A 24,176-nucleotide genomic window follows, 5' to 3' on the forward strand; every position below is an offset into this window, starting at 1 on the left:
CACCAGTGGTGTGTACAATTTAAGTACAATTTTGAGGTACTTGTACTTTACTTGAGTATTTCCATTTTATGTAACGTTATACTTATCTTCACTACATTTAGAGGTAAATGTTGTACTTTTTACTCCACTACATTTATCTGACAGCTTTAGTTACTTTTCAGGTCAAGGTTTTTTCAATTAAACCTTATATTAACACTATATTAAGTAGTTAAAATGAGCCCTATCTTTACAAAATTTAAACACTGCTTACATAAATGCATCAATACCAATAATATTATAAAATATAGTACATACAGCATAACAAGTACTTTTACTTTTGATACTTTAAGTACATTGATGCTGATACTTTTGTACTTTTACTTCATTAAGTTTTAAATCCAGGACTTTTACTTGTAGTGGAGTAATTCTGCAGTGTGGTATTCATACTTTTACTGCAGTAAAGGATCTGAATACTTTTTCCACCACTGGTGACCATGCTTTGCCTATAAAACCAGCATCAATTCTTCTAGGTTTCTTTTTTTTTTTTTTTTTACACCTGCCTAAGACTTTTGTGCAGTATCGTATATTAATTCTGAAATTTTGTTTTACACAGTGTCCCAACTTTTTTGGATCAGGGTTGCACAGGCTGCAGAAGTTGCTTTGCATCTGAAAACCTAAAACGGAAATCTTAATGCCTCCCTATTTTATCCTCCATGCTGTCAAACTTGCAGCAAGCGTTTGGAGTTTCCCCCGTATCATCTCACGCTTAACTGAACTCCTGTCTCCTGCATGATTTAAATGCTTGTTTCCATTTCAGCTCAGAAACGTTGTCTTTACCTGCTGCCATTTGCTCATGAGGGCCTGATTGGTACAGACAAATATAACTCTCTAAAACAAAGAGATCAGCTTCGCCAGAAATGTGTTTAATTCTTTTCATTTGCCCATTCTGGCAAGTCAGTTACTATATTCATTAGCCGGAAATAGCATTTTACCAATTACCGATCTGGTAATCCATATTGTTGTTCCCTGACAGCAGCATCAGTTACATCTATCTACAGCAATACACAGAATACATCACATTATCATTTGAAATCATCTTCTAAAATGAAAAAAAGTGTGTGATTTAGCACACTTTTCAAAGTATGCATGGCACCTTTTGCTTTGGCAGTGGTGGAGTGTTACTAAGTACATTTACTCAAGTACTTAAGTACAATTTTAAGGTACTTTTAGTTTACTTGAGTATTTCTGCTTAACCTCTTACCGTTCAAAGACCTTTTTGGTGGTTGTGGGCAGTGGATGTTTAGGGGGAGATAGCAGGTCAACAATAAATGCCACATAGAAGTGGTGAACATCATCTGAAAGCTGTGAACCTGAAGATTAATTTGAGATGCAGCTCAGCACTGTGTGTCAAGTTGTTCTGGTCAAAAATATCTATTTAAAATTACTTAATGAGTTAATTATTTATTTATTGAAACCTTTTGAAAACTATTGTGGTGAATAAGGGGTCATAACATTAGGGTACGCTTTCTAAATTCCAGTCCATATTCAACTGTGTCTAAGAAGTTGTTGCAGCAACTGGTGCTCAATAAAGCAATTTTATTCATACAGAGAATGGATAAAAATGGTCAGAAATAACCTCCAGAATATAACATCAATATATCAAGACCATTGAAAGACATAGACAAAAATTTGGTTTTCAGCGATTGGATGACGAGCACTTCTGTTCTACAAACTGCTGAGAAACCCTCTTATTGTCAATATACCTCGGAAAGCTGCACATCCTCTGAATGCTCTAGGTCTGTAGTTTATGGTTGTAAAGTTTCATGAGGCTGTGATTATCCTAGAGGTCACAGCAGCTCATTTTATACACTGAGGTCGAGACTCAAGAAATGACATCACTGCAATAAACTGCTACTACTGATGACTAACATCATCCCACATGAAGAAAACTGGACTCAGCTTCCCAATGATACCCAGTTTATGCCATTCAGCCTGTTTAGGGACCTCAGTATGCACAAATATTCACATAGAAATGGCAAATGAGCCCACTACGCCCTCCGGCGGGACATCAGAACAGTAACAGGTTTTAATGTAACTTTCTACTTCTACTTCACTATTTTCACACATTTTAGAGGTAAATATTGTCTATATATCCACTACATTTAGCTGACAGATGTAGTTACTTTTCAGGACAAGAATTAACATGGAAAAATACATTCAATTTAAGATTATTATGCAATATATATATATATATATATATATATATATATATATATATATATATATATATATGTGTGTGCGTGTATAATGTTATATATTCAACCACAAAAGTTTTTTAAGTAGTTAAAAAAAATCAAAATGTGTCCATTCTGCATAACAAATACTTTTACTTTTGATAATTTAAGTACATTTTGATGCTGATACTTTTGTACTTTTACTTTAGTAACTTTTTAATGTAGGACTTTTACTTGTGGGGTAATTCTGCAGTGTGGTATTAATACTTTTACTGAAGTAAAGGATCTGATTACTTTTTCCACCACTGCTCATTGGAATAGTTAAACATTTTGGGAGATATGCTTATTTGCTTTCTTTCTTAGGGTCAGGCAAGAACATTGAGACCACATTAAACATGAAACTGCCGGTATCAGTTGTTAACTTAGCTTAGCTTAGCACAAGGACTGGAAACAGTTTACTCGGCTCTGTCCAAAGGCAACAAAAACTGAATCGTAAGAAGGTGAAGTATTTCACTGCTCCTGGATGAGAAATAGTCCAGGACACAACCCACAATTTTACATTTCGGCTTATGTTGAGATTAAACACATGAAAAATATCTTAATCTTTGTGCTGGTCGGCTTTGTAACTTGGAAACAGAGCCTGCACTGCAAATAAGGGGTGTCTAAAAACAAGATAAAAACACTAAATCTGAGGGAAATTATCTTGCTGCAGATAATTTCACTTGACAAGATGTCTTGAATTAAGATTGTTAAATCTAGAAATAAGCATGGTGAACACTTAAAATAAGAAATCAACTCTTAAAACAAGATCAATTATCTAACGCTTCTAAATCAAATTTTTTTTTTTATCTTGGTGAGAACCAAATAATTTGCAGTGTGGCTCAATATCCCCACCTTTTTCCTTTTCCACCTTTTTTGTGCTAAGCTAACTGTCTCCAGCTCCATATTTTCTGCACACACACATCTGAATGGTATCGATCTCTTTTGTCCCAAAATATCACACTATTCCTTTAACCTTGGCAGCAGTGATGTCTCAAAGACAGAACAGTCCGTTACAGTATGGGAGTTATCAAGTGTGTCAGGTCCAAACATGTCCAAACATCAACAACAAGCGCTTGTTTACGTTCGCAGCTGGAGAAAGCTTGAGCCTGGATGTGTGTCTGTGGGTGTGTGTCTTTGTCCCGTGTTTGTGGGTGCATCCCTATCTGTTTTATCTGTCTATCAGGGATGCTACTTCAGATGTAATTTGTTCCAGCCGAGCTAATTGAAACATCTATTCAGCGAGCTGCTGTGGACATTGTCCGCGCTGAAAAGGCGACAGTCCTTTCTCTCGCCACCATTGTTTGGGAATGTAATGAATTTTATGTTGCTGCCGCTGCCGGTAGAGAAATCCATTTTTCTCTCCTGGTCCCAGTCCTTTTGTCGTGCCTCCCCACCCATCCTTCAGTTCATCAATAGCCACTTTATCTGCCAATCTGCGGCGAGGGAATGACATTATTAGGAGGCTAAACAGCAGCTCTAATACAGGCCCTCCCCTCCTCTTTCAGATCTGTACAAAAACGGACTTCAGAGGGACACCTTCCTACCTTTCATCGACGTGCTGAAGGTAGAGACAAAGTCATCCCTCTCTCTTGTCTTGTTAATTAATTCATCTGTTTGTCACACACATAAACACACATACACACCCTTGCATGTGCGCCTCTGTCTCTCTGTCTTTTCTTTTTTTTTTTTTTCTGCAAGTTGCTCTTTAGTGGTTTGATGTTTTCTGCTTCCTGAATGCCTCGCACAGTGTCACAAAGCTGTCTTTGATCATATCAGGGCACGGTGAAAGACTCACAAGAGAGAAAAAGGTAGGGAGAGATGGAAAGAGCGCAGGTAATGTGAATGAGAGATGGGCGGACGAGCTGAGTGACTGACCCAGACTGCTTGCATTTCAAAAGTAAGGGAGGAGGAGGAGGAGAGGAGCGGAGAGGAGAGAAGCGGTGGTTAGCATTTCCAGTGAAAAATCTACTTTGCAATTTAAGCAGGTAGTGCCATTATCCTGCCTGCATCTCAGATGATCATTGATGTGTTTGGAGTGATCATGATCATAAATAATTGCATCATAATTTGTTGTCATGCATTTTGCAACAGAGGAGGGCGGCATTCTTGCACCTTTTATTGGTATTTAGTCTAAATAGTAATGGCAAGCAACACTCAGCGGCAGTGTGTTGGGCCACAAATGTATGGCAGGTAAACAAATTTATAATGTACATGCATATATATACAGAAGAGGATTAGGGCCATCCTTGAAAAAAATATTTGAGTTCTGACTTTATTCTCAGAATTCTGAGAACTTTAAAACACTGTAAAACATTATTAAAAACCTATTTATTCTCATTGGCAGTCCCAGCTTGGCAAGAATCCTTGGCCTTTTTACTTTTTTAGTACTTTATTTCTTTCTTTTAACTCTGACTCTGTTTTTAGATTGAGTTTTTATTACTTTTTTTTTATTGTTTTCATTGTTTTTATTTATTACTATTGCTATATTTGTGCATGATTTTTTATTGTATTTTAATACTGTACAGCACTTCAACTGAGGTTGTTTTTAAATGTGCTCTATAAATAAACTTTGACTTGGCTTGATTTAAAGTTAAGTTGTAAATTAATCTCCATAAGTAGATATGGCATCTTCTACGCCACCTGTGTCCTCTAGTTACGTACAGATGTATATAATGTAGGCCAATGCCTGATCTTTTTCCTAACCATAACCATGTAGACACGTGTTTTCTGTGCGCTCACTCTGCTGTGAGCACTGTTGTGTACAAAATAAGAAAAGTAAGAAGAAAAATAGTAGGATATCACAAAAAAGGTGCTTTAACATTGTTTATCTGTATGTAGGGCTGGGCGATATGGACCAAAAGTCATATCCCGATATATTAAGGCTGACTATCGATATACAATGTATATCAAAATATTTTTAATGCAAAGTGAGAGCAAATGTTTAGTCAAAGCCAAATATGACATGTCACAAGTAGTTTTATTGAAACCGTTTATTTACGTGAACATGAATACTGTATAAACAACAGGGGTACCTTTTTAAAAAAAAAAAAATCAAAGCTCCATAAAATGCACATTTAAATAAAAAATATCTTAAATTCAAATAGCCTATGAAATAAAAGAAGCCAAACTTTTTCTGAAATAAATGTCTATGAGAAAAGAATAACGAACATTACAAAATAACAAAATATGACAAACACTAGTAAGGGCAGCATTTACAGGTGCATCTCAATAAATTATAATATGATAGAAAAGTTCCTTTATGTCAGTAATCCAATTCAAAAAGTGGAAATAACACAATATAGATCCATTACACACAGAATGAAACATTTCATGTCCTAATTTATTTAATTTCTTATTATTATAATAATAATTATGGCTTACATTTAATGAAGACCTAAAATTCAGTGTCTCCAAAAATGTTGAATATTACAAAAGACCAATTTTAAAAAGTATGTTTGTTGTGGAAATGTTGGCCTCTGATGTCCATCTATTTGACTCAATATATATATCGATATATGACCCAGCCCTACTGCAGTACCCACGTGCCTACACACAGCTTTAAGGTCATCATCACAGGTCCACTGTATCTTCAAGCACCCACACAAATGTGAAGGCACTACACCCAGGGAGGCCTTGGAGTTACCCTGCTCCCCACCCACTCCTCTAGCACCCTTGCCCTCTCTAATCCACCCTCATCAGGGTCCTGAATGCCTGTTGTCCCTCTCTGCCCCGCACTACCTCCTCTCTTTCAGGGTTCCATGTTCCCCTTTGTGCGGCCATCTGGTTTTCAGGGTCGGGGGTTTTCTGGGGGTGCACGACGGCCTCTATAGCGGCCTGTTCTATAAAGTTAAAGCGTGTTTTAACGGGGTCACGCTGCTAACTAGCTGACCCTTGATAGATTGAATTAATGCTTGCAGGGCCTGGTGCTGCGGGTCCTCCTCCTCACTGATGCAGCTCGCTCCGAGTGTGTTTCCATAGCGGGCGAGGGACTGAATGAGAGCGTTAAAAAAAGGGAAAAAAATAGCCTCTGACCTCTCCTCCCTATCACCTGAGCCGGAGCGGTAGAGGTTAATCCACCGCCTCTGTCCGCCTCGGTTGACGTCTTTATTTAACTGTTGACTTCTGATTAGTTGCGACCCCCTTTTTCCTCAGCACCCCATCCCCCCAAATCATCTAGTTTCCTCTAACAACAAAACAGGGTTCATACAAAGTCTTAAAAGTCTGAAAGATGCTTAATTCTTATATTTTCAAGGTTAGGATAGGGCTGGGCGATATGGACCAAAAGTCATTCCCCGATATATATTTAGGCTGGATATTGATATACAATATATATCCCGATATTTTAATTGCAAAGTGAGAACAAATGTTCAGTCAGAGTCAAATATGTCATGTCACAAGTATTTTTATTGAAACCGTTTAGTTTAGTGAACATAAATACTGTATAACGACAGGAGTACTTTTTTTTTTTTTTTTTTAATCAGAGCTCCATAAAGTGCCAATTAAATAAAAAAATATCATAAATAAAAATAGCCTATGAAAAAAGGCAATCTTTTACCGAAATAAATATATTTATATGAGAAAAGAAGTAACTAAACTATGACAAATCCTAGTAAGGAAAACAATTGAACAATACCGATATATATGACATGTTCTAATTCCATATCACATTTAAAAATAGATTGATATATCTTTTATATCGATATATATCGCCCATCCCTAGGTTAGGAATATGCATACTCCTTAAAAATGCTTGATTTCAACATAGTCTGGTGTTTTATCTAAACAATCACTCAAACAATCCTGTCTTCATATTTGTTTGTTGTTCTCTTGGCGTCTCACAGCAGACGAGCTAAGCTAACTAATAGCTCAATAAGTGCTCTGTTGACGCCCTACTCTGGGAATTTGCAAGCATTATATAACCATGATCAACATAAACAAAGTTATTAGAAACAGCTAGTAAAATAACATCAATATACATTGATTGCTGTGGGTATAAATTGATTCTGTACTTGAGGTTTTTTTGGTTTAGGGACTTGAATTTAACTTCTAAAAAGCTGTACGAATCTTGGGAAAAAAATAAGAAATCATTAGATCAAGGACGAATCATAAAACTTTGCTGACTGAACCTAAAAGTTTCTGACTGCTTTTCACTTTTTTCTTTTTTTTTTCTTCATCCACTCAGTCATTTGTAATTTCTTGTCCTTTTCAGTGTCTCTGTGGACTCCATCAGGAAACCCATTCAGTTGTTAAGGCTTCTCTTTCTTTGTAGCCATGGCAAAGCTCAGAGTTCTGTAAAATACAGGGTTTAAGGGCTTTTTTTTAATGGACACTGCCAGTATTGTAACTAAGACACTCTTTCTCTCTCTCAAACTGTCCTCCCTCTCCACTCCACCTCTCATCGCCCGTCCTCTCTCTACCCCTCTGTCCCCCGCTCTTTATTCTATTACTACCAAGCTCTGCTCGCTGGCTTTACTCACCCAAGGTCAGGTCTCTGTATTTTGGTAGCAGAATAGTGACTTTATTTTCCCTCCGCTTGTTCGATTGCAGTTGCAAACAATTCTGCCCAAGGGGGGGATAGAGAAAAACATGATAACAACCCTGAGGCAACTTTGAGTATCTCCGGGTTTTTCTGCTGTTTTTAACCCTTCTTTTGATCCGCTCTCCTTCCCCTATTTTATGTCATTGTTAATAATTGCTGTGTCCTGTGCAGTTGGCGATGAGAGAAGAAGAAAAATATATGAATAAAAACAGGATGATGGAGAAAGAAAAATTGAGGAATGAGAGGGTAATGGAGACCTTGGTGAGAAGGACTGGCTGTGAAGAGCCGGCAGCCTGCCAGGTCAAATCAAATGCGTGTTGATATTTGATGACCCTCATTGTCTTCCAGAGCATTTAATGGCAGAGCAGTGCCACTCAGTGTGTGACTCGAGGGCGTACCTCACTTCTTTCAGATCAGTGTCTCGTTTCTATCACAACTGAAGAATTAATAAAGGACAAATCAATTTTTTTTCTCCCTTTCAAACGGGAATTAATTCTGCCTCTGAATTTAGCGCCTACTTTTGAATTGATCCAGTTACCTTGGCTTATTTCCTGCTGCCTAACTAATTTATTTTAAGTGTGTGTCACATGCGTTTGATCAAGCATGCATGCAGGTTCTGTAAAGTATCTGTTCATTTGTTCTGAGGAGGCACGTAATGCAGAAATGTCACTCTCACTTTGCTCATATTTACCTTTTTTCATACTCTCTGCCTCTGTTTGACTCCTGGTCAACCTGCTTGCTTCACATTTGTAACATTATGAAGATGAAAAGACAGACAGGTTTAGATGTGATGAATTGAAAAAGCTCCTCAGCCTTTTTATGAATATAGGGGATTTTTTTTTTTATGACAAATATTTTTTTTTAAATAAGTACTACATTGTTGGTGCTATTAGTGCTCACATATGGCATGACAGCTTTATATGGAAGAAAAAGTCAAAGAGCTTCAGGAAAATATATAAAATTATTTAAAAATGGCAGACTATAATTATCAGATTTATAGTGTAGATCTTTATCTTGATTTCAGGCTGTTTGTTTTTCAAGTCTGACACCAAAAACATAAACCCGGGCCATAATCACAATATCAAACATTTATCAAATAAAAAGTACAAAACAGCTTGTCACTATATCATATTATCTCCTTGAACTTTTGCTCATGCATTTGGACATAAGACAATACGTTTTCCATCCAATCCACAGTGGCAATATCTAAAACTGTTGCATAAAGCCTTTTGTGGCTACAGCTATACGAATTATCTCAAGTGATGTAACTTGAGTCTTAATGCTGCGTTCGATTGCACTCGGAACTCGGAAAGATCCGACCTCTGAGTCGGAATCCCAAGTTCAAGGGCCGTTCTATTGCACTTTTCTGACTGGCCGGCCATGTTTTCCGAGGTTGAGCAATGAAACGCGTTTACCGCAGAAGTCGGAATTTCCAACTCGGATCTTTCTGAGTTCCGAGTGCAATCAAACGCCGCATAAGACAACAAAATGAGAAAATTAGTTCCATTGTGGGTAATGTAGGTGCAAGGTTTTGACAAGAAAGAAGTGCTGTCTTCCATGTGCATTTTTTTTAAAAAGACAGGTGCTGCATTCCAAATCACGTAGGCTAGTTTTTCTTTTTTACTTTTAGCATTTACTGCAGCTGCCCTTACAAAGTACGTACCGTCAGAAGCCTGCTGGTTAGCCTGCTGGTTAGTTTTCTGGTTAGCTTGCTGGTTAGCATTCTGGTTAGGCTGCTGGTTAGCTTGCTGGTTAGCATTCTGGTTATGCTGGTTAGCTTGCTGGTTAGCATTCTGGTTATGCTGGTTAGCTTGCTGGTTAGCATTCTGGTTAGCCTGCTGGTTAGCCTGCTGGTTAGCTTGCTGGTTAGCATTCTGGTTAGCCTGCTGGTTAGCATGACGCAAAATGCAACAGGATGCAGGAGGACATCCCAGAACTTTTGGCATACTGTATTTGACATACTCTGTATTGGGACAGTTAAATGGCACATTGAATAGTATGGTAGTATGGGTATCGGAAAACACCCAATTTCTCTAGTTTGGCTGCACTTTTAACCTCTTAAAGCCTAGAATTATGGGATAGGGTCTGACCAAAATAAACAACTTAAGCTTTCTTAACTGATGTCTTTTGGTTGTGTTTTAGCCCTAGAATTTCAATTCTGGAATTTCTTATTTTGAAAGGTAACACCTCTCAATTTCTGAAATATGCTTGTTTAGCATGTGGATAGAACATAACCTAAATTACAACCGTTCAAACATGGCTCAAAATGGTTTTTTTGTCCGAACCCTAACCGGCCAGCAGGCAGTTGGGTTTTAAGAGGTAAAACTGTCCATCTAGGTGGAGTACAGGTACATCTCAATACATTAGAATATGATGGAAAAGTCAGTTTCCAGTAGTTCATGTCAAATAGCCCCAACTAAGTATTGAGTCATATAGATGGACATACTTTTCAGAGGCCAACATTTCCATATTAAACATACTTTTTAAAATTGGTATTTTGTAATATTCAAATTTTTTGAGACACTAAATTTTAGGTCTTCATTAAATATGAGCCATAATCATTATAATTAGAAGAAATTAAATAAATTAAAACATGAAATGTTTCATTCTGTGTATAATGGATCTATCTAATGTGTTATTTCCACTTTTTTAAATTGAATTACTGACATAAATAAACTTTTCTATGATATTCTAACTCATTGAGATGCACCTGTAAATCGCTGCATTGGGGGAGTACGCCTTTAAACTTCTCACAAGTGAAACTATTCGTGATTTATTAAATACTGAAGTGTTTTAAAATCTTGAAGCCCTGCAGAGCTCTTAGACGGAAGAAATGCAGCAGAGAACATTGCTTCAAGGCTGTGTGTTCCTCCTGACATGTGGAGCCTCTGTTGGCCAGGTGCAGGTAGCACAGACTGGTAGCACGAGTCTTTTGGAGCCTCGGTTCGGGTTTTGGGCCTCATCAGAGCTGGAGAGGGGTTGAGGGTGGGGGGTCCAGTGGGGTCCTGGATCACGAAAGGTGGGGCCTCCAACTCAAAAGATGTTTCCCCAAGAGGAGCAGCCGAGGCAGGGGGAGGTTGTGAGAACGACCCCTCAGAACAAACCATCGCTGGCCCAAGGCGGTCACACTTTAAGGGAATAGATCATTAGGTGTAATTAGGGTGTTCACATTGTCACGTACCCCCCCGACTGCGCAAGAATGAATAAAATCACCAGATACACCCCCCACTCACTCACACACACTCACACACACACACACACACAGCAGCTCCCCAGTTAGTGAAAACACTTTGATGTCAGAAGAGTCGTCCAGAACTTGCCAGCATAAAGGCAGTGTTTTAAGCTCTCTCTCTCTCGCTCTCTCTCTCGCTCTCTCTCTCTCTCTCTCTCTCTCTCTCTCTCTCTCTCTCTCTCTCTCTCTCTCTCTCTCTCTCTCTCTCTCGACCCCTCTTTCCCTGCCTCCCTCTTTTCTTCTGTCTCTCCACACAAGGCTGTAAGACACACATGGTTGAATGAACGACAACCTTTCCCCTCCTCCCCCTCTCCCTCTCTCTCCCCCTCTCTCCCCCCTTCGTCTCTTTTTCAGCCTTCCCACCCCGCATTTCTTTGAGGCCTGGTCAATTCTCCGGGCCAAACAAAAAAAGCATCAAATGTTTTCTGCTGCCGGGTAATGAGGGAGTGGACCTCATCAGGGCCCAATAGTCAGCTATCCTTGGCTTTTGTTGCAGCTCAATGGCACCGCGCTCTTTGAAAAACTCAAAAGCAACTTTTTGAGGAGTAAAGGATAGAGAAAGATATGTCGTAGAGGGAGCGGGCGCAGAGGGGAGCAGAGGCAGCGACAAAAAAAAGAGAAGGAAAAAAGAAGCCACTCTGTTTTTATGCTAAACGGCTGTCCAGAGAGAGCAGTGGACAGCTTGGACAATGACATGATTGGAGCTACATGTGTTTGGATGACTTTCTTCTGAAGAGACTCTGATTCTCATGTCTGTCATCTGTCTCTCCCTCCCCTCTCGTGTCTGTGAGTCCGTGAATGCATCCGTGCAAACAGAGAAACTCTTAATTTGCGAAGGCTAGTTTTCAGTGACTGGCTTTCACACCACTCGTACAAAAAGCTAATATTGTGGCAAGACTCATGCTGACAACGAAGCCATTCTGTATGTTTTTATTATTTTGGATAGAATTTAGTCTAAAATCGGGACAGTTCAAAAGACTAGGGCTGTCCTTGAGAAATTCTTATTTAATTAACACTCATTAAATTTAGTTGACTAATTGATTAGTTGTTGTAATCAACAGACCTGCAACACTTTAAATTGTGTGATTTACCAGAGATTGGTTCATACATTTGTTGCAATTTAGTTATTCATCATTAAAAAAACATTTAAAAAATGACTTATTTAAGACCATCATCGACTTCTTACTCGACTAATAGACTAAGAGAGGACAGCCTCGATGTAAATTATTCTTGTGATTAGGAGTTCGGCCTATACATTTTCAGAAAATAATTAAGAAATTACCCTCACACTTTCCCAGATTCTTAGTCGATTAACACTCGTGCAATTTTGTTGACTAATTGATTAGTTAATTTAATCAACAGATCTGTGAAACTTGAGTTTTTCCACAAAGAACCATGCAAAAGCATAATTTTAAATTGTATGTTTACCTGCGATGTGTTCATAAGTTCCTTGCAAAAAAAAATCTGCATGGAAAAAAAACATTAAAAAAATAACTAATCATCTAAAGATATCTGACTCGACTAAGACTATATTGACTAATTACTCAACTAATGAACTAAGAGAGGACAGCCCTACTGTTAATACATTTTTATGATTAGGAGTTAAGTCTATAAATTGCCAGAAAATAATAAAGATTCAGCCATACAATTTGCCAGAGCCACGCGTGATATCTGCAGACTGCTTGTTTTGTCCAACCAGCAGTTCAAAATCCTAATATATTTAACTGGAACTCACATAAAACAGAGAAAAGCTAATTCTCACTTTTGAGAAGCTAAAACCAGTTAATTTGCTAGTTTTCACTACACTTTTGGCATTTTTACTTAATAAATCAACTATCATGTATGTGTGTATGTGTATATATATATATATATATATATATATACACAAATATATATACATATATATTTTATTATTATTATATATTATATATATTTGTGTGTGTGTATGTATATATATATATATATATATATATATATATATAAACACTGAGCAATGCAGAGTGACACAGAGAACCAATAGTGTTTTTACTCTGGTCTTGCATGTACAAAGAATATGAAAAAAGGAAACAAATATCTCAGATGAACTGTTTCCATAAAGAACTATTAAATATCTACAGATAATTTTCTGTAAAGAGGTTTTCAGGCATTCTCGAGATAATCCGGCTTCTTTGTGAACAGCCATCTCAGTCATTGTGTATCTTCATGTTTCCAAATCCAGTTTCTATTTTCATCTTACTAAACAAAACATAATGCTGGTCACAATAAAAACAACAGTAGACATGTAAAGAGAAACACAATGGAACTCGTTTTTTATAGCTTAGACCCGAGGTTCTCCTGTCCCATTGAATTCCATGTGGTACACCGAAAAATGGAGAAAGGTTCACTAACTATTTAATTCGCTAAAGAAGTGAGCTTAACAATCTGAGTAAAGGTATTTTTTCTTCCATGATTATCTCCACTGTAGTTGTACAACTTCTGGTCGTAATCATATGTACAACTCCGGTATTTTCTGGTTAGCATTCTGGTTAGCCTGCTGGTTAGCTTGCTGGTTACCATTCAGGTTAGCCTGCTGGTTAGCCTGCTGGTTAGCTTGCTGGTTATCATTCAGGTTAGCATTCTGGTTAGACTGGTGGTTAGCTTTGCTGGTTACCATTCAGGTTAGCATTCTGGTTAGCATGACGCAAAATGCAACAGGATGCAGGAGCACATCCCAGAACTTTTGGCACACTGTATTTGACATACTATGTATTGGGACAGTTAAATGGCACATTGAATAGTATGGTAGTATGGGTATTGGAACACACCCAATTTCTCTAGTTCGGCTGCACTTTTAAACTCTTCTAGCCCAGAATTATGGGATAGGGTCTGACCAGAATAAACACATTTTGAACTTTCTGAACTGATGTCTTTTGGTTGTGTTTTAGCCCCAGAATTTCCATTCTGGTATGCCTTATTTTGAAAGGTAACATCAACTTGTGAAAATGTGCTTGTTTAGCATGTGACTAAAACACAACTTAAATTAAAAATAATTAAAAATAAATTTTCTTCCATGATTATCTCTGTCAACTGTAGTTGTACAACTTCTGGTGTTAATCATATGTACAACTCCAGTATTTTCAAATAGAGCTCCCTGGAGGGAAATCTTATCAAATGGGGGTCCATGCCTTAAAATTAGTCGAAAGAGCTTGAGAACCACTGGTTTAAAAACATAAATGGGCTTTGCTTCTTCTAGATTAACATACCGTCCAGTTTCAACAAATTCTATACATAATAAGTCTCTGTACAACAAAAAATAGGTGATTATGGTTTAGTGCACTGCCCTTTGACCTCAGCAGATTCTCTAAACAAACCAAAAGTCTGAAAATACTAAATGTCACAATTAACCAGAGCCTAGAGTAATGCCTTTGGACAGTGCCAAAGATTTTTATCAATTTAGAATATTTTTAAAAAGAAATGCAGACATTTCTCACCAAGGGATTTTTTATTTTTGTTTAAAACAGGTAATTCATCATCAAAACTGTCGATCAACTAATCATTAATTACCTAATGGCTTCAACAATGCAGCTGACAAAAACAGTGCAACTGGTTGATGTTTGTTAGAGTATATCTATCAGATTTCTTGTCTGTACAGAAAAATATACAACCCCAATTCTAAAAAAGTTGGAAAATGTAAACAGAATGCATCAAATCCAGAGTGTATATATACAATAAACACACTTTTCAATTGAATATATTAAAAAAGTCTGTTCAAAAGTCTGTTTAAATGTCACACTTAACCTGAGCTCAAGGTGATATCTTTGGACAGTGCTGAACCCAAAGATTTTTTTATTTTTTTAAATCAATTTACAATAAAAATTAAACCCAAATGCAGCAAATTCTCACAGAGGGATTTTTTATATTTGTTTAAAATGGCTAATTGATCATCAAACTGTCGTTCAGCTGATCAATTAATTGCCTAATCGTTTCAAAAATGCAGCTGACAAACAAGAGCGGCTGGTAGATTATTATTGTTTGGTGTTTTTGAGTATATATATATATATATCTCAGATTTGTTGTCTGTACAGAACAATATACAACCCCAATTCCAAAAAAGTTGGAAAATGTAAACAGAATGCATCAAATCCAGAGTGTATATATACAATAAACAATAAAACAAATAAGTCTGAACATAAAATATGCACTCTTTGTACACTTTTCAATTGAATATATTAAAAAAGTCTGTTTTATTTACTTTCAAGACAACTTTTTTGGAATCAGGGTTGTAGAGAATAAGCTAAAAGGACAGTTTAAGATGAGACGGTAGGTAGACTGACAGGACTGGAGTCTGTGAGAGGAGCGTGATGGTGGAAGGGGGGGGAGACGGCAATGTGTAGGCGGATGAAATCTTGGAGGAGTGAGAACTTGACAATCCTCTCAAGATGGATAATCAAGTAATGACCCGCGGGGCCTCAGCCTTATCTGATTATAAATAACCAATGGAATCATCACCACTGATTGTGTTTCCGTTCCTCCTTCTTCCCTCTCTCTTATTTGTACCTCGCTTCGCCGTCAAGAAACGCATCAGCCGCCTTTACCGTAGGTAGCTCATAAAGGGAGGGAGTAGAAGATGGCAGGAGAAAAGACAAACTGAGACTCTAATGATGTGGCGGCGATAGTGACAAGTTTTTTTTTTTCATTTTGGAGGGACTATTTACCCGCTGGTGGGGTCACAGTAGGTTGATGAAATGACACCTCCCTTTTGTGCGTGGGGGAGGGCGAGTTTGTCAGGTTGTTATTAAGCCTGATTCAGCCAATTGGCTCAGAGTGGGAACCCCGTTTGTGTGAGCGGACATGGAGATAAAAAGTTGACAGCGGAGAAGAATAGAGTATTTCCGTCCCCTTGCTTTGTGATGATTACTAATTATCCTGCAGCTTAAGGAGGCCAGTGGCAGAAAATTCACTGATTTCATAATTTACCGGAGCTGTCGTCGAATACTCAGTCAGCCGGCGATGGCTCGGATGGGATGATATGCAATTCCTTTCTTTTCTTTGATAGAATGGTGGAGATGATGATTATAGTTTGCGGTGCACTCCCTGACATGAATCCTGTTGACGTTTTACACTATCTGGAAAAGTTTGAACCCTGCATCACAAGTTCACCTCTGCTGTAACACACTTGAATAGCTGCAGGAACAATAGATCGACTCAATAAACCATGAAGAAGTGACACTAAATCCCGGCGCTGTCAGAGGAGAGAAAGATGTCTGCTGCCTTCTGTGTCGGCAAATTTGTTCACTTGGTTCTTACTTGCTCTTTGTCCATGACAGATGAGCAGCAGAGAACTGGAGAAGCTGTTTAACAACGTTGCCACATACTATTAGTACTACTACTAGCATTTCATCGTAATAATCTAAAATAATGTATCAAGTACAAAAACAAGTCACAACTCATTTAACCACATAGGCTGTTTGTTGCTAATATGACCCACAGGAGAGTTTCCTAAATTAACCAGGAGATCGTCATACCTGAACAGTCCCAATTAAAAACGTTAACAGTTTGGTTACATTCAGGCACCAAAACAACTTGCTTAGGTTTATGAAAAGATCGTAATTAGAGTTAAAATAGGTACATTTGTTACTCAATTCTCATAAGTAACGATGTGACATAGAACAGATAGTTTTGTAAAGATGAAATACCTAAATGTTGACTATGAGTTTTTAGTTTTACTGTGTTTGTTTGACCCATTCAACCCCCGAACCTCCTTGCTACATGGACTTTGTCACCCCTTATAGTAGGGTTGGGCAAATAATCAGAAATTAATTGACACAGATATTCAGGACTTCTAAACAACTTTATCTTGCCCATGACAATTATTTTGATTATTTTTCGGCCCATCCAATCTGTGGCATGGAACCAACATGGAGGAGAACTCAAACACTGAGCCAATCGAGCAACTGAAGCAGCTTTTACCCAACAAAAATGCCATGTTAGTCGTAACCAGAAGATCAACACATCCTCATACCTGAACAGAACAGTCCCAATTAAAAACATGTTCACAGTTTGGTTACATTTAAGCATCAAAACTACTTGCTTAGGTTTATGAAAAGATCGTAATTTGGGTTAAAATAGGTACATTTGCTCCTCAATTTCCGTTAGTTAGTTAGTTAGTTAGTTAGTTAGTTAGTTAGTTAACAGTTAGTTATGTAAGGTTGGAATACCTAAATGTTGGCTAAGTTTCACGTGGGACACAAACAGAAGTCTCCTGGATGAAAGTCCTGTGTTTGTTTGACCCATTCAATCCCCCAACCTCCTAGCTACACTGACTTTATCACCCCTTATAGCAGGGTTGGGCAATTAACCAAAAATTAATCGAAACAGACTTTAAGAACCTCTGGCTGGTGTAATCTTGCCCATGAGGATTATATTTATTATTTTTGCCCCGTCCAATCCACAACATGGAAGCAACATGGAGGAGAACTCAAACACAGAGCCAGCTGAGCAACTTGAGCGGCTTTTACCCAACAAAAATGCCATGTCTAGACACATTTAGGCTTTAGGGAAGACGACACCAAACAAAAAGAAGTTAAATGTAAACACTGCAGAAAAACTGATTGCAAGAAATGCAATTGATTTTCGACTGTTTCAGAGAAGTTGATTTCTACTTGCAAACTAAAATGTGATGTCTTCATTTTAAGCGATGCTCTGATTTCAGATCAAAATAGACAATAAATAATCACAAAATTGTTCATCAGTGTGTGCTTTATTAATTACTTTATAATCACATAGATATGCACTCTTTCATTAGGAAAAATATCTCAGCTTTATTAGTTCAGTATATTTACAGTAGAGACCATGTCAGTGAACTATGAACAAAAACAAAACTGTTATTAATCATAATCAAGGTTAATTGCGATAGATTTTGCAATTAATTGTGATATTGAGTAGAGGCTATATCGCCCAGTCCTACCTTATACTACATCACCTGAATGCCTCTTTTGTTTCCATCATCATTACTACAGCTACTCAAGGTCACTGCCCAACAATGAACCCAACTATAGGTTCTAATAAGCTGCTTGTATTGACTTATGGGGGCGTTTTTTTGGGAAGGATAGTCTCCAGATTTAATATTAATTCACAACATCAGGAAAAAATAGCATAAATTCAGTTATATCGAAGGTATCACTTAAAAACTAATGTCATGTAATGCCGCGTTTATTCCTATTAATTGGTGCAAATCTTCAGTATTTCCCTTCTTATTTTTTTTTACCTCTATTTGCCACCTATTAAGTATCTTTATATGTTATATTTTTTGTTATTGCATATTCACCTACACTTTTCTACACATTATATTATGTGAAACTATGTTTTAAAAAAGGGACCCTAAATTTAAAAAAGTATTTTTTCCTCTCTTACCTGTAGTTATATTTATCAATCTAAGATTTTTTTATTTTGAGAGATGGAGTTAAAAATGCTGTCCGTTGCTCTTTAACATACTGTGTCCCTGTGTTTGTGCAGGACTACTGCCACACCGTGTGTCTCAACTCTGGGATTGACTACAGGAGGCTGGACAACACTGCAGCAGGGAAACTCTACTACCTGTAAGACACACACACACACACACACAACCTTGTACTTCTATACTTGTGCAGATTCACAATAATGCATTATTCTAACCTTAACCATCACAACTAAATGCATGGACCCGACTTGAATGCTACCCTAAACCTAATTCTAACCTTAACTTTAAAAAACAGTTCAGCCCAAAACCAAAAATATATACAGCTCTGGAAAAAAAATAAGAAACCACTCTAAGAAACCACAAATGTTTCTTAAATCAGCGACAGCCAGTCCGTTTCAGTGTCTGTTGGATTCCAACACAAGCCTCCTCATTCTACTTAACGAGACACTGATCAGGTGATCACCTAAACCAAATCTTATTTTATGAGGAAAATTATAAAGACCATTGCTGTGATTAAATGTTGAGATTATCCAACCAATAATGATTTCTAAACTCTTCCTAAGTTAAAATATTAGTGTTGTGTTGTTTAAAAATGAATATGAACATGTTTTCTTTTCATTATCCGAGGTCTGAAAAAGCTGCATCTTTTTTTGTTATTTTGACAATAAATGCTCTAAATGGCAATATTTTAATTCCAAATTTGAGAGAAGAGTTGTCAGCACTTAGAAACAAAAATGTTGATTTTACTCAAACACATCCTTATAAATAGTAAAACCAGCAAAACTGATCATTTTGCAGTGGTCTCTTCATTTTTCCTGAGCTGTATATTTCCTTTCACCTGTAGCACTATTTATCAGTCTAGATTGTTTTGGTGTGAGTGTGGAGATATTGGCTGTATAGATTTCTGCTCTCCTTGAATATAATTTAACTAGATGGCACCCAGCTCGTGGTCCTCAAAGGGCAAAAACAAAACATTTGAAAAGCTCAACAGCATTGTCTCTTTCCAGGAATCATGGCACAGTTACTCTAGATATAACCTGCAGAAACTTGTTGTTAGCAGTTTAATGAAGGAACCATTTTCCTCTTAAACTAGATCTGAACACTCAAACAGGACTGTGAAGGTCTGTCCAACGGCGAGGACTGGCTGGATACCCTCACTTTAAAAAAAATGTCCTCATTCTCAAGGTCTATATCTCAAATTGGTTCTCACAGAGATAGCTGTACACACACACACACACACACACACACACACACACTAGTATTGGGCCTCTGTTTGCAGTCCAACTCTGCTCAGAGGCTGTGCAGAGGTCTGATAAAGAGTCGACATTAACCTGCATCCACACACACAGGAAATGTTTGTGCACATCATCGAGTTTGATTTTTTTTTTTTTAAGGACAGAAAGAGAAGGCAAACAGATGGATACACGAGAAGCAGACCGAGATTTATAAAGACCTACATTACCTTGAGAGACTCATGAAAAGAATGAAAGAGGAATCAATAGAATATGAGAAAATGGTAGAGCTTTAAAAGCTAGTTTTCTATTTTCCTCATTACATATACGCTGTTAGGAGCACACACATGCAGACAAACGAGGTATGAATGACACTGCTGTTGCTCATCGCTGTATTGGAGCTTTCAAGTGCTTTCGTCTTTTCACTGTATGTAAATAGAGCACATCACACCCTTTTACCTGGAGTTAAAACACAAGCGCACACACGGACACAAACACACACACTTTACAATTTCATGTTGACGTGCATTCACAGGCTAATGCTTGTGTTTAGAGCCTAACATCCTGTTTTTTACTGATGAAGTGAAAAGCTAAGTACCCCCCCTTCTCTTGCAGTCCTCGCTGCCAGCGTTTGATGTGGCCACTTCAGCATTATTAATTTCATATCCTATTTTTTCTTCTCTGTTTCATTGCCTGGCTCTGTGTGTGTGCGTGTGTTGTTCAGCACAGGGGAGCCGGGTGTGGAGGCCTTCTTGGATACGTTATTTGAAGAGCTGGCCCTAAGTCAAAACAGTGGTAAGGATAATAATCCAATTACGTAATATAAGGTGAGCTTTTTTAACTCTCAATGGTACGGTGTTGCCCTCAGGCAACATTCCCATTTTTGGCCTGTCAAATTTCTACAATGCATGTTTTTGAGTGATGCAATACTTTCAAAAAAGAGGGAAGAGCATAGGGAACCACTAGCAGTGCTTTAATTTGTCACATGACCTCCAGGAGGCCATATTGAAACCCTTTTTTGCAGACTTTCCCAAAGGAAACAACTTTGCCATTTTGCGCCACAAAAAAAACACTCAAAACATAATTTCGTGGCCCTTTTCCATCTGGGAAAAAAATATTCCTAATGATAGTTGAGTAAACCTTCATTTTTGATAGTTTCATACACTGGTTGTAGCAGTAACAGTCTATAGTTTCATAGACTGTTCAAGACATTCATTTCAATGGGTCGTTGTTTCAATGGTACAATGTTGCCTACAGGCAACATTCAGACAAGAAACTGGTTAAAAAGTTCATTTTATAATGTTTTTAAATTGAATATGTTATGTATTGTACCCTGTTAAAGCTCATGTTTATTAAATAAATTATGTTAAAATTAATTTTAAAAACTCTCTACTTCACTTGTACACCGTTATGGTACAATTTTACTAAAATATAGTAAAGACATTGACAAGGGTATAAATAATAATTTTAACCTGTACAAATCTCCTACTTTACCTCTAGATACTCAACCAGCCTGAAGAAGGATCATTTTATTGCTTCTCAAATCAGCACAAAACAATTTTCAGCTGTGCTAACAAAATGCACAGCAGGTGTTTTAATGATCAATGAGCCTTTCAGCACTATAAACGTGGATTAACACAAAGTGCCACTGGAACACAGGAGTGATGGTTGCTGATAATATATAAGAGATATTTCAGAAGAAAATCAGCCATTTCCAGCTTTAATAGCCATTTACCACATATAACGATGTCTAGACTGCATGTCTGTTATTTAATTTAAAAAAAAAGTGCTTTTCTTTCAAAAATTTCTAAGTGACCCCAAAATTTTGAGTGGTAATGTATATTTTTTAGTATTTAGTCTAGTTTAGTGTTAGAGGTTTTAAAATATTGGTTTTGTAATGTAAAGGTTTACTTCTAGTATATAATTTTTTTTTTGTATTACTTGATATTTTAAAACACTGTATTTAGATGCACAATATGTAATTTTCCGCCACCAATAGTCTCTCAATTCAAACAATATCAAAAGACAGAGTTTCACTATGGCCCAGCTGTGGCCTGTATCAGCTGTCGTCAGTTTCTCTTGGTTAGGATTCCGAATTATATGGTATAGACAGTAAAAACACGGAATAAAGCAGTTTCACGTTAAAAATGTATGTTTCTCCGATGTTGTTTGGCAGCAAAGGGCGAACCAAGCTGTTGCTAACTTGTCAGGTGGCCAAATAAAATGGATAGTTAGATATTTCTCTGGGGTTAAAAACACAACTTAACAAAATATATTACATTTTAGACACTTGTTTTTAAACATTTCAGTCCAGAAAAGTTGCATATTATACCTTTAACACTTGTCGACACACTGTATGGAAATATAGACTCACCAACCACTTTATTAGGTACATCTTTTCTACTGTTTATTAATGCAAATATCTAATTAGCCAATGAATTGGCAGCAACTCAGTGCCGAAAAAGAGAAAATACCCAGTGAGTGGCAGTCAGTAGTCAGCTCCCTTACTTAAGTACTGTGAAATTACTCCACTACAAGTAAAAGTCATGGATTCAAAACTTACTGAAGTAAAAGTACAAAAGTATCAGCATCAAAATGTACTTAAAGTATCAAAAGTAAAAGTACTTGTTATGCAGAATGAACCCACTCAGATTGTTTTATATATTCTGAATATATTATTGGATTTTTATTATTGATGCATTTATGTAAGCTGTACTTTCTCAAGGTAGCTCATTTTAACTACTAAATATACTGTTATGAAGTCTAATTGTCTAATTTGTCTAACTTTAATTTTATCATGTTTTTCTATGTTAAATCTTGACCTGTAAAGTAGCCAGAGCTGTCAGCTAAATATAATGGGGTAAAAAAGTACAGAATTTGCCTCAAAATGTAGTGGAGTAGAAGTATAAAGTTATATAAAATGGAAATATTCAAGTAAAATTCAAGTGCCTCAAAATTGTACTTAAGTACAGTACTTGAGTCAATGTACTTAGTTACATTCTACAACAGTTCTCTTGTTGATGCCAGAGGTCAGAGGAGAATGGTAGAAAGGCAACAGTAACTCAAATACCCACTTGTTACAACCAAAGTATGCAGAAGGCCCAACAACAAGTCCATCCTTGAAGCTGATGGGCTACAGCAGCAGACACCGGCCACTTTATTAGGTACACCTTGCTAGCTAATAAAGTGGCCGATGATTGTAGATTCCTAACTGTGGATTAACTTCTTGCTTCCTTTAGTTATTAACAAAGGGATTTGAAAGGAGGAAGATTTGACTTCAGTGATAAAGGATTCACTTTTATTCCTTGATAGATATTTTAAATGTGATGCTACAAACTGTAATATAAGTGGATCAGGTACACTGAACAGAAATATAAATGCCTCATGTCAAATTTTAGAATTTTTATTAACATTAGGGTTATGCAATATATGAAGCGAATCAAAATTCATTTTTTGTTAATGACTAATCTTCAGATCACCATCTATTACACCTTGATATTGGCATCTGCAAAGGAGTGACAATCCTTTGAACATGTTGGGGGTCAGGTTGAAGAAATTGAATGTTCAATATCTTGTGTGTCCACCATCTAAAGTATCTCAGAGCAACACATCTCCTTCTCATGGAGTTGATCAGGTTGTCTATCGTGGCAGTGAGCAAATGCTCACTGACAGAGGGTGGTGTCAGGATGGATTTAAAATGGTGGATGGATTTAAAATGTTACACAAATCAAGAGAAATAATCCTATTGTACAAGTAAAGTCAGCATTATGTTCACTTAGAGTTGTAAACTCCACCTGGCATCAATATTTGACATGGGGCATTTATATTTTTGTTCAGTATATATTGTTGGGTGTGTGTTGCAGCTACAGGCCCTCGCTTGCTCACGGTGCTGGGCAGAGATGTGACTCTGAAAAAGACCTGCGGCTCCATCGCAGACTGTACTTTTGACGAACTGTGTGGCAGAGTGAGTGTTTGTTTTGTCCTAAAATAATTTTCTTCATTGCTATCATTCTGTTTTTGTATGCAAGAGTATATATATATATAGGGTTTTTACAGAAAAAAAAAGATAAGATAAATAAAATGACAATTATTTTAGCTGTTTTTCTATAATGATAGTTGCAATACAGGAATGGAGCTCAGGGGTGACTCACTCAAACACACACACACACACACACACACACACACACACTCATACAGTTCACTCCCACAGACAGAATCCACTCACTGCTAATCAAAACTGCTCTAATTCAAAGCACTTCTCTTGCCTCTTTATTGCCTCTGTGCTGTGTTTCTTCCCTCCTCTGTTTCTCCCCCTCCTCTACTTATTGTCCAAGCCTTTGCTCTCAAACTGAATCACCTTCCCTCCATCTCAGTCCTATTTGCTGCTCAATGTCAAAAAGCAAGTCTATTGATGATTTAGTGAATAGTTGAGCCTGTTGTGCCTCAAATAAAGCAGCGTGGTACAGTAATCTGCAGTGTC

At 37.3% G+C, this 24,176-nt stretch overlaps 1 protein-coding gene across 2 annotated transcripts in view; it reads left to right on the forward strand.

The window, feature by feature from the left end:
- The window catches only part of afg1lb (AFG1 like ATPase b), a 57,308-nt gene that overhangs the window by 22,092 nt on the left and 11,040 nt on the right, over positions 1–24,176 (forward strand). For both annotated transcript variants that reach the window (XM_059356214.1, XM_059356215.1), the window contains exons 7-10: positions 3,761–3,819; positions 18,521–18,603; positions 20,421–20,491; positions 23,560–23,660. In XM_059356214.1, coding sequence (XP_059212197.1) covers positions 3,761–3,819; positions 18,521–18,603; positions 20,421–20,491; positions 23,560–23,660 — 314 coding nt within the window. The remainder of the gene's footprint in view (positions 1–3,760; positions 3,820–18,520; positions 18,604–20,420; positions 20,492–23,559; positions 23,661–24,176) is intronic.

Source organism: Centropristis striata, chromosome 18 (genome assembly GCF_030273125.1).
Source record: "Centropristis striata isolate RG_2023a ecotype Rhode Island chromosome 18, C.striata_1.0, whole genome shotgun sequence".
Classification (NCBI taxonomy): domain Eukaryota; kingdom Metazoa; phylum Chordata; class Actinopteri; order Perciformes; family Serranidae; genus Centropristis; species Centropristis striata.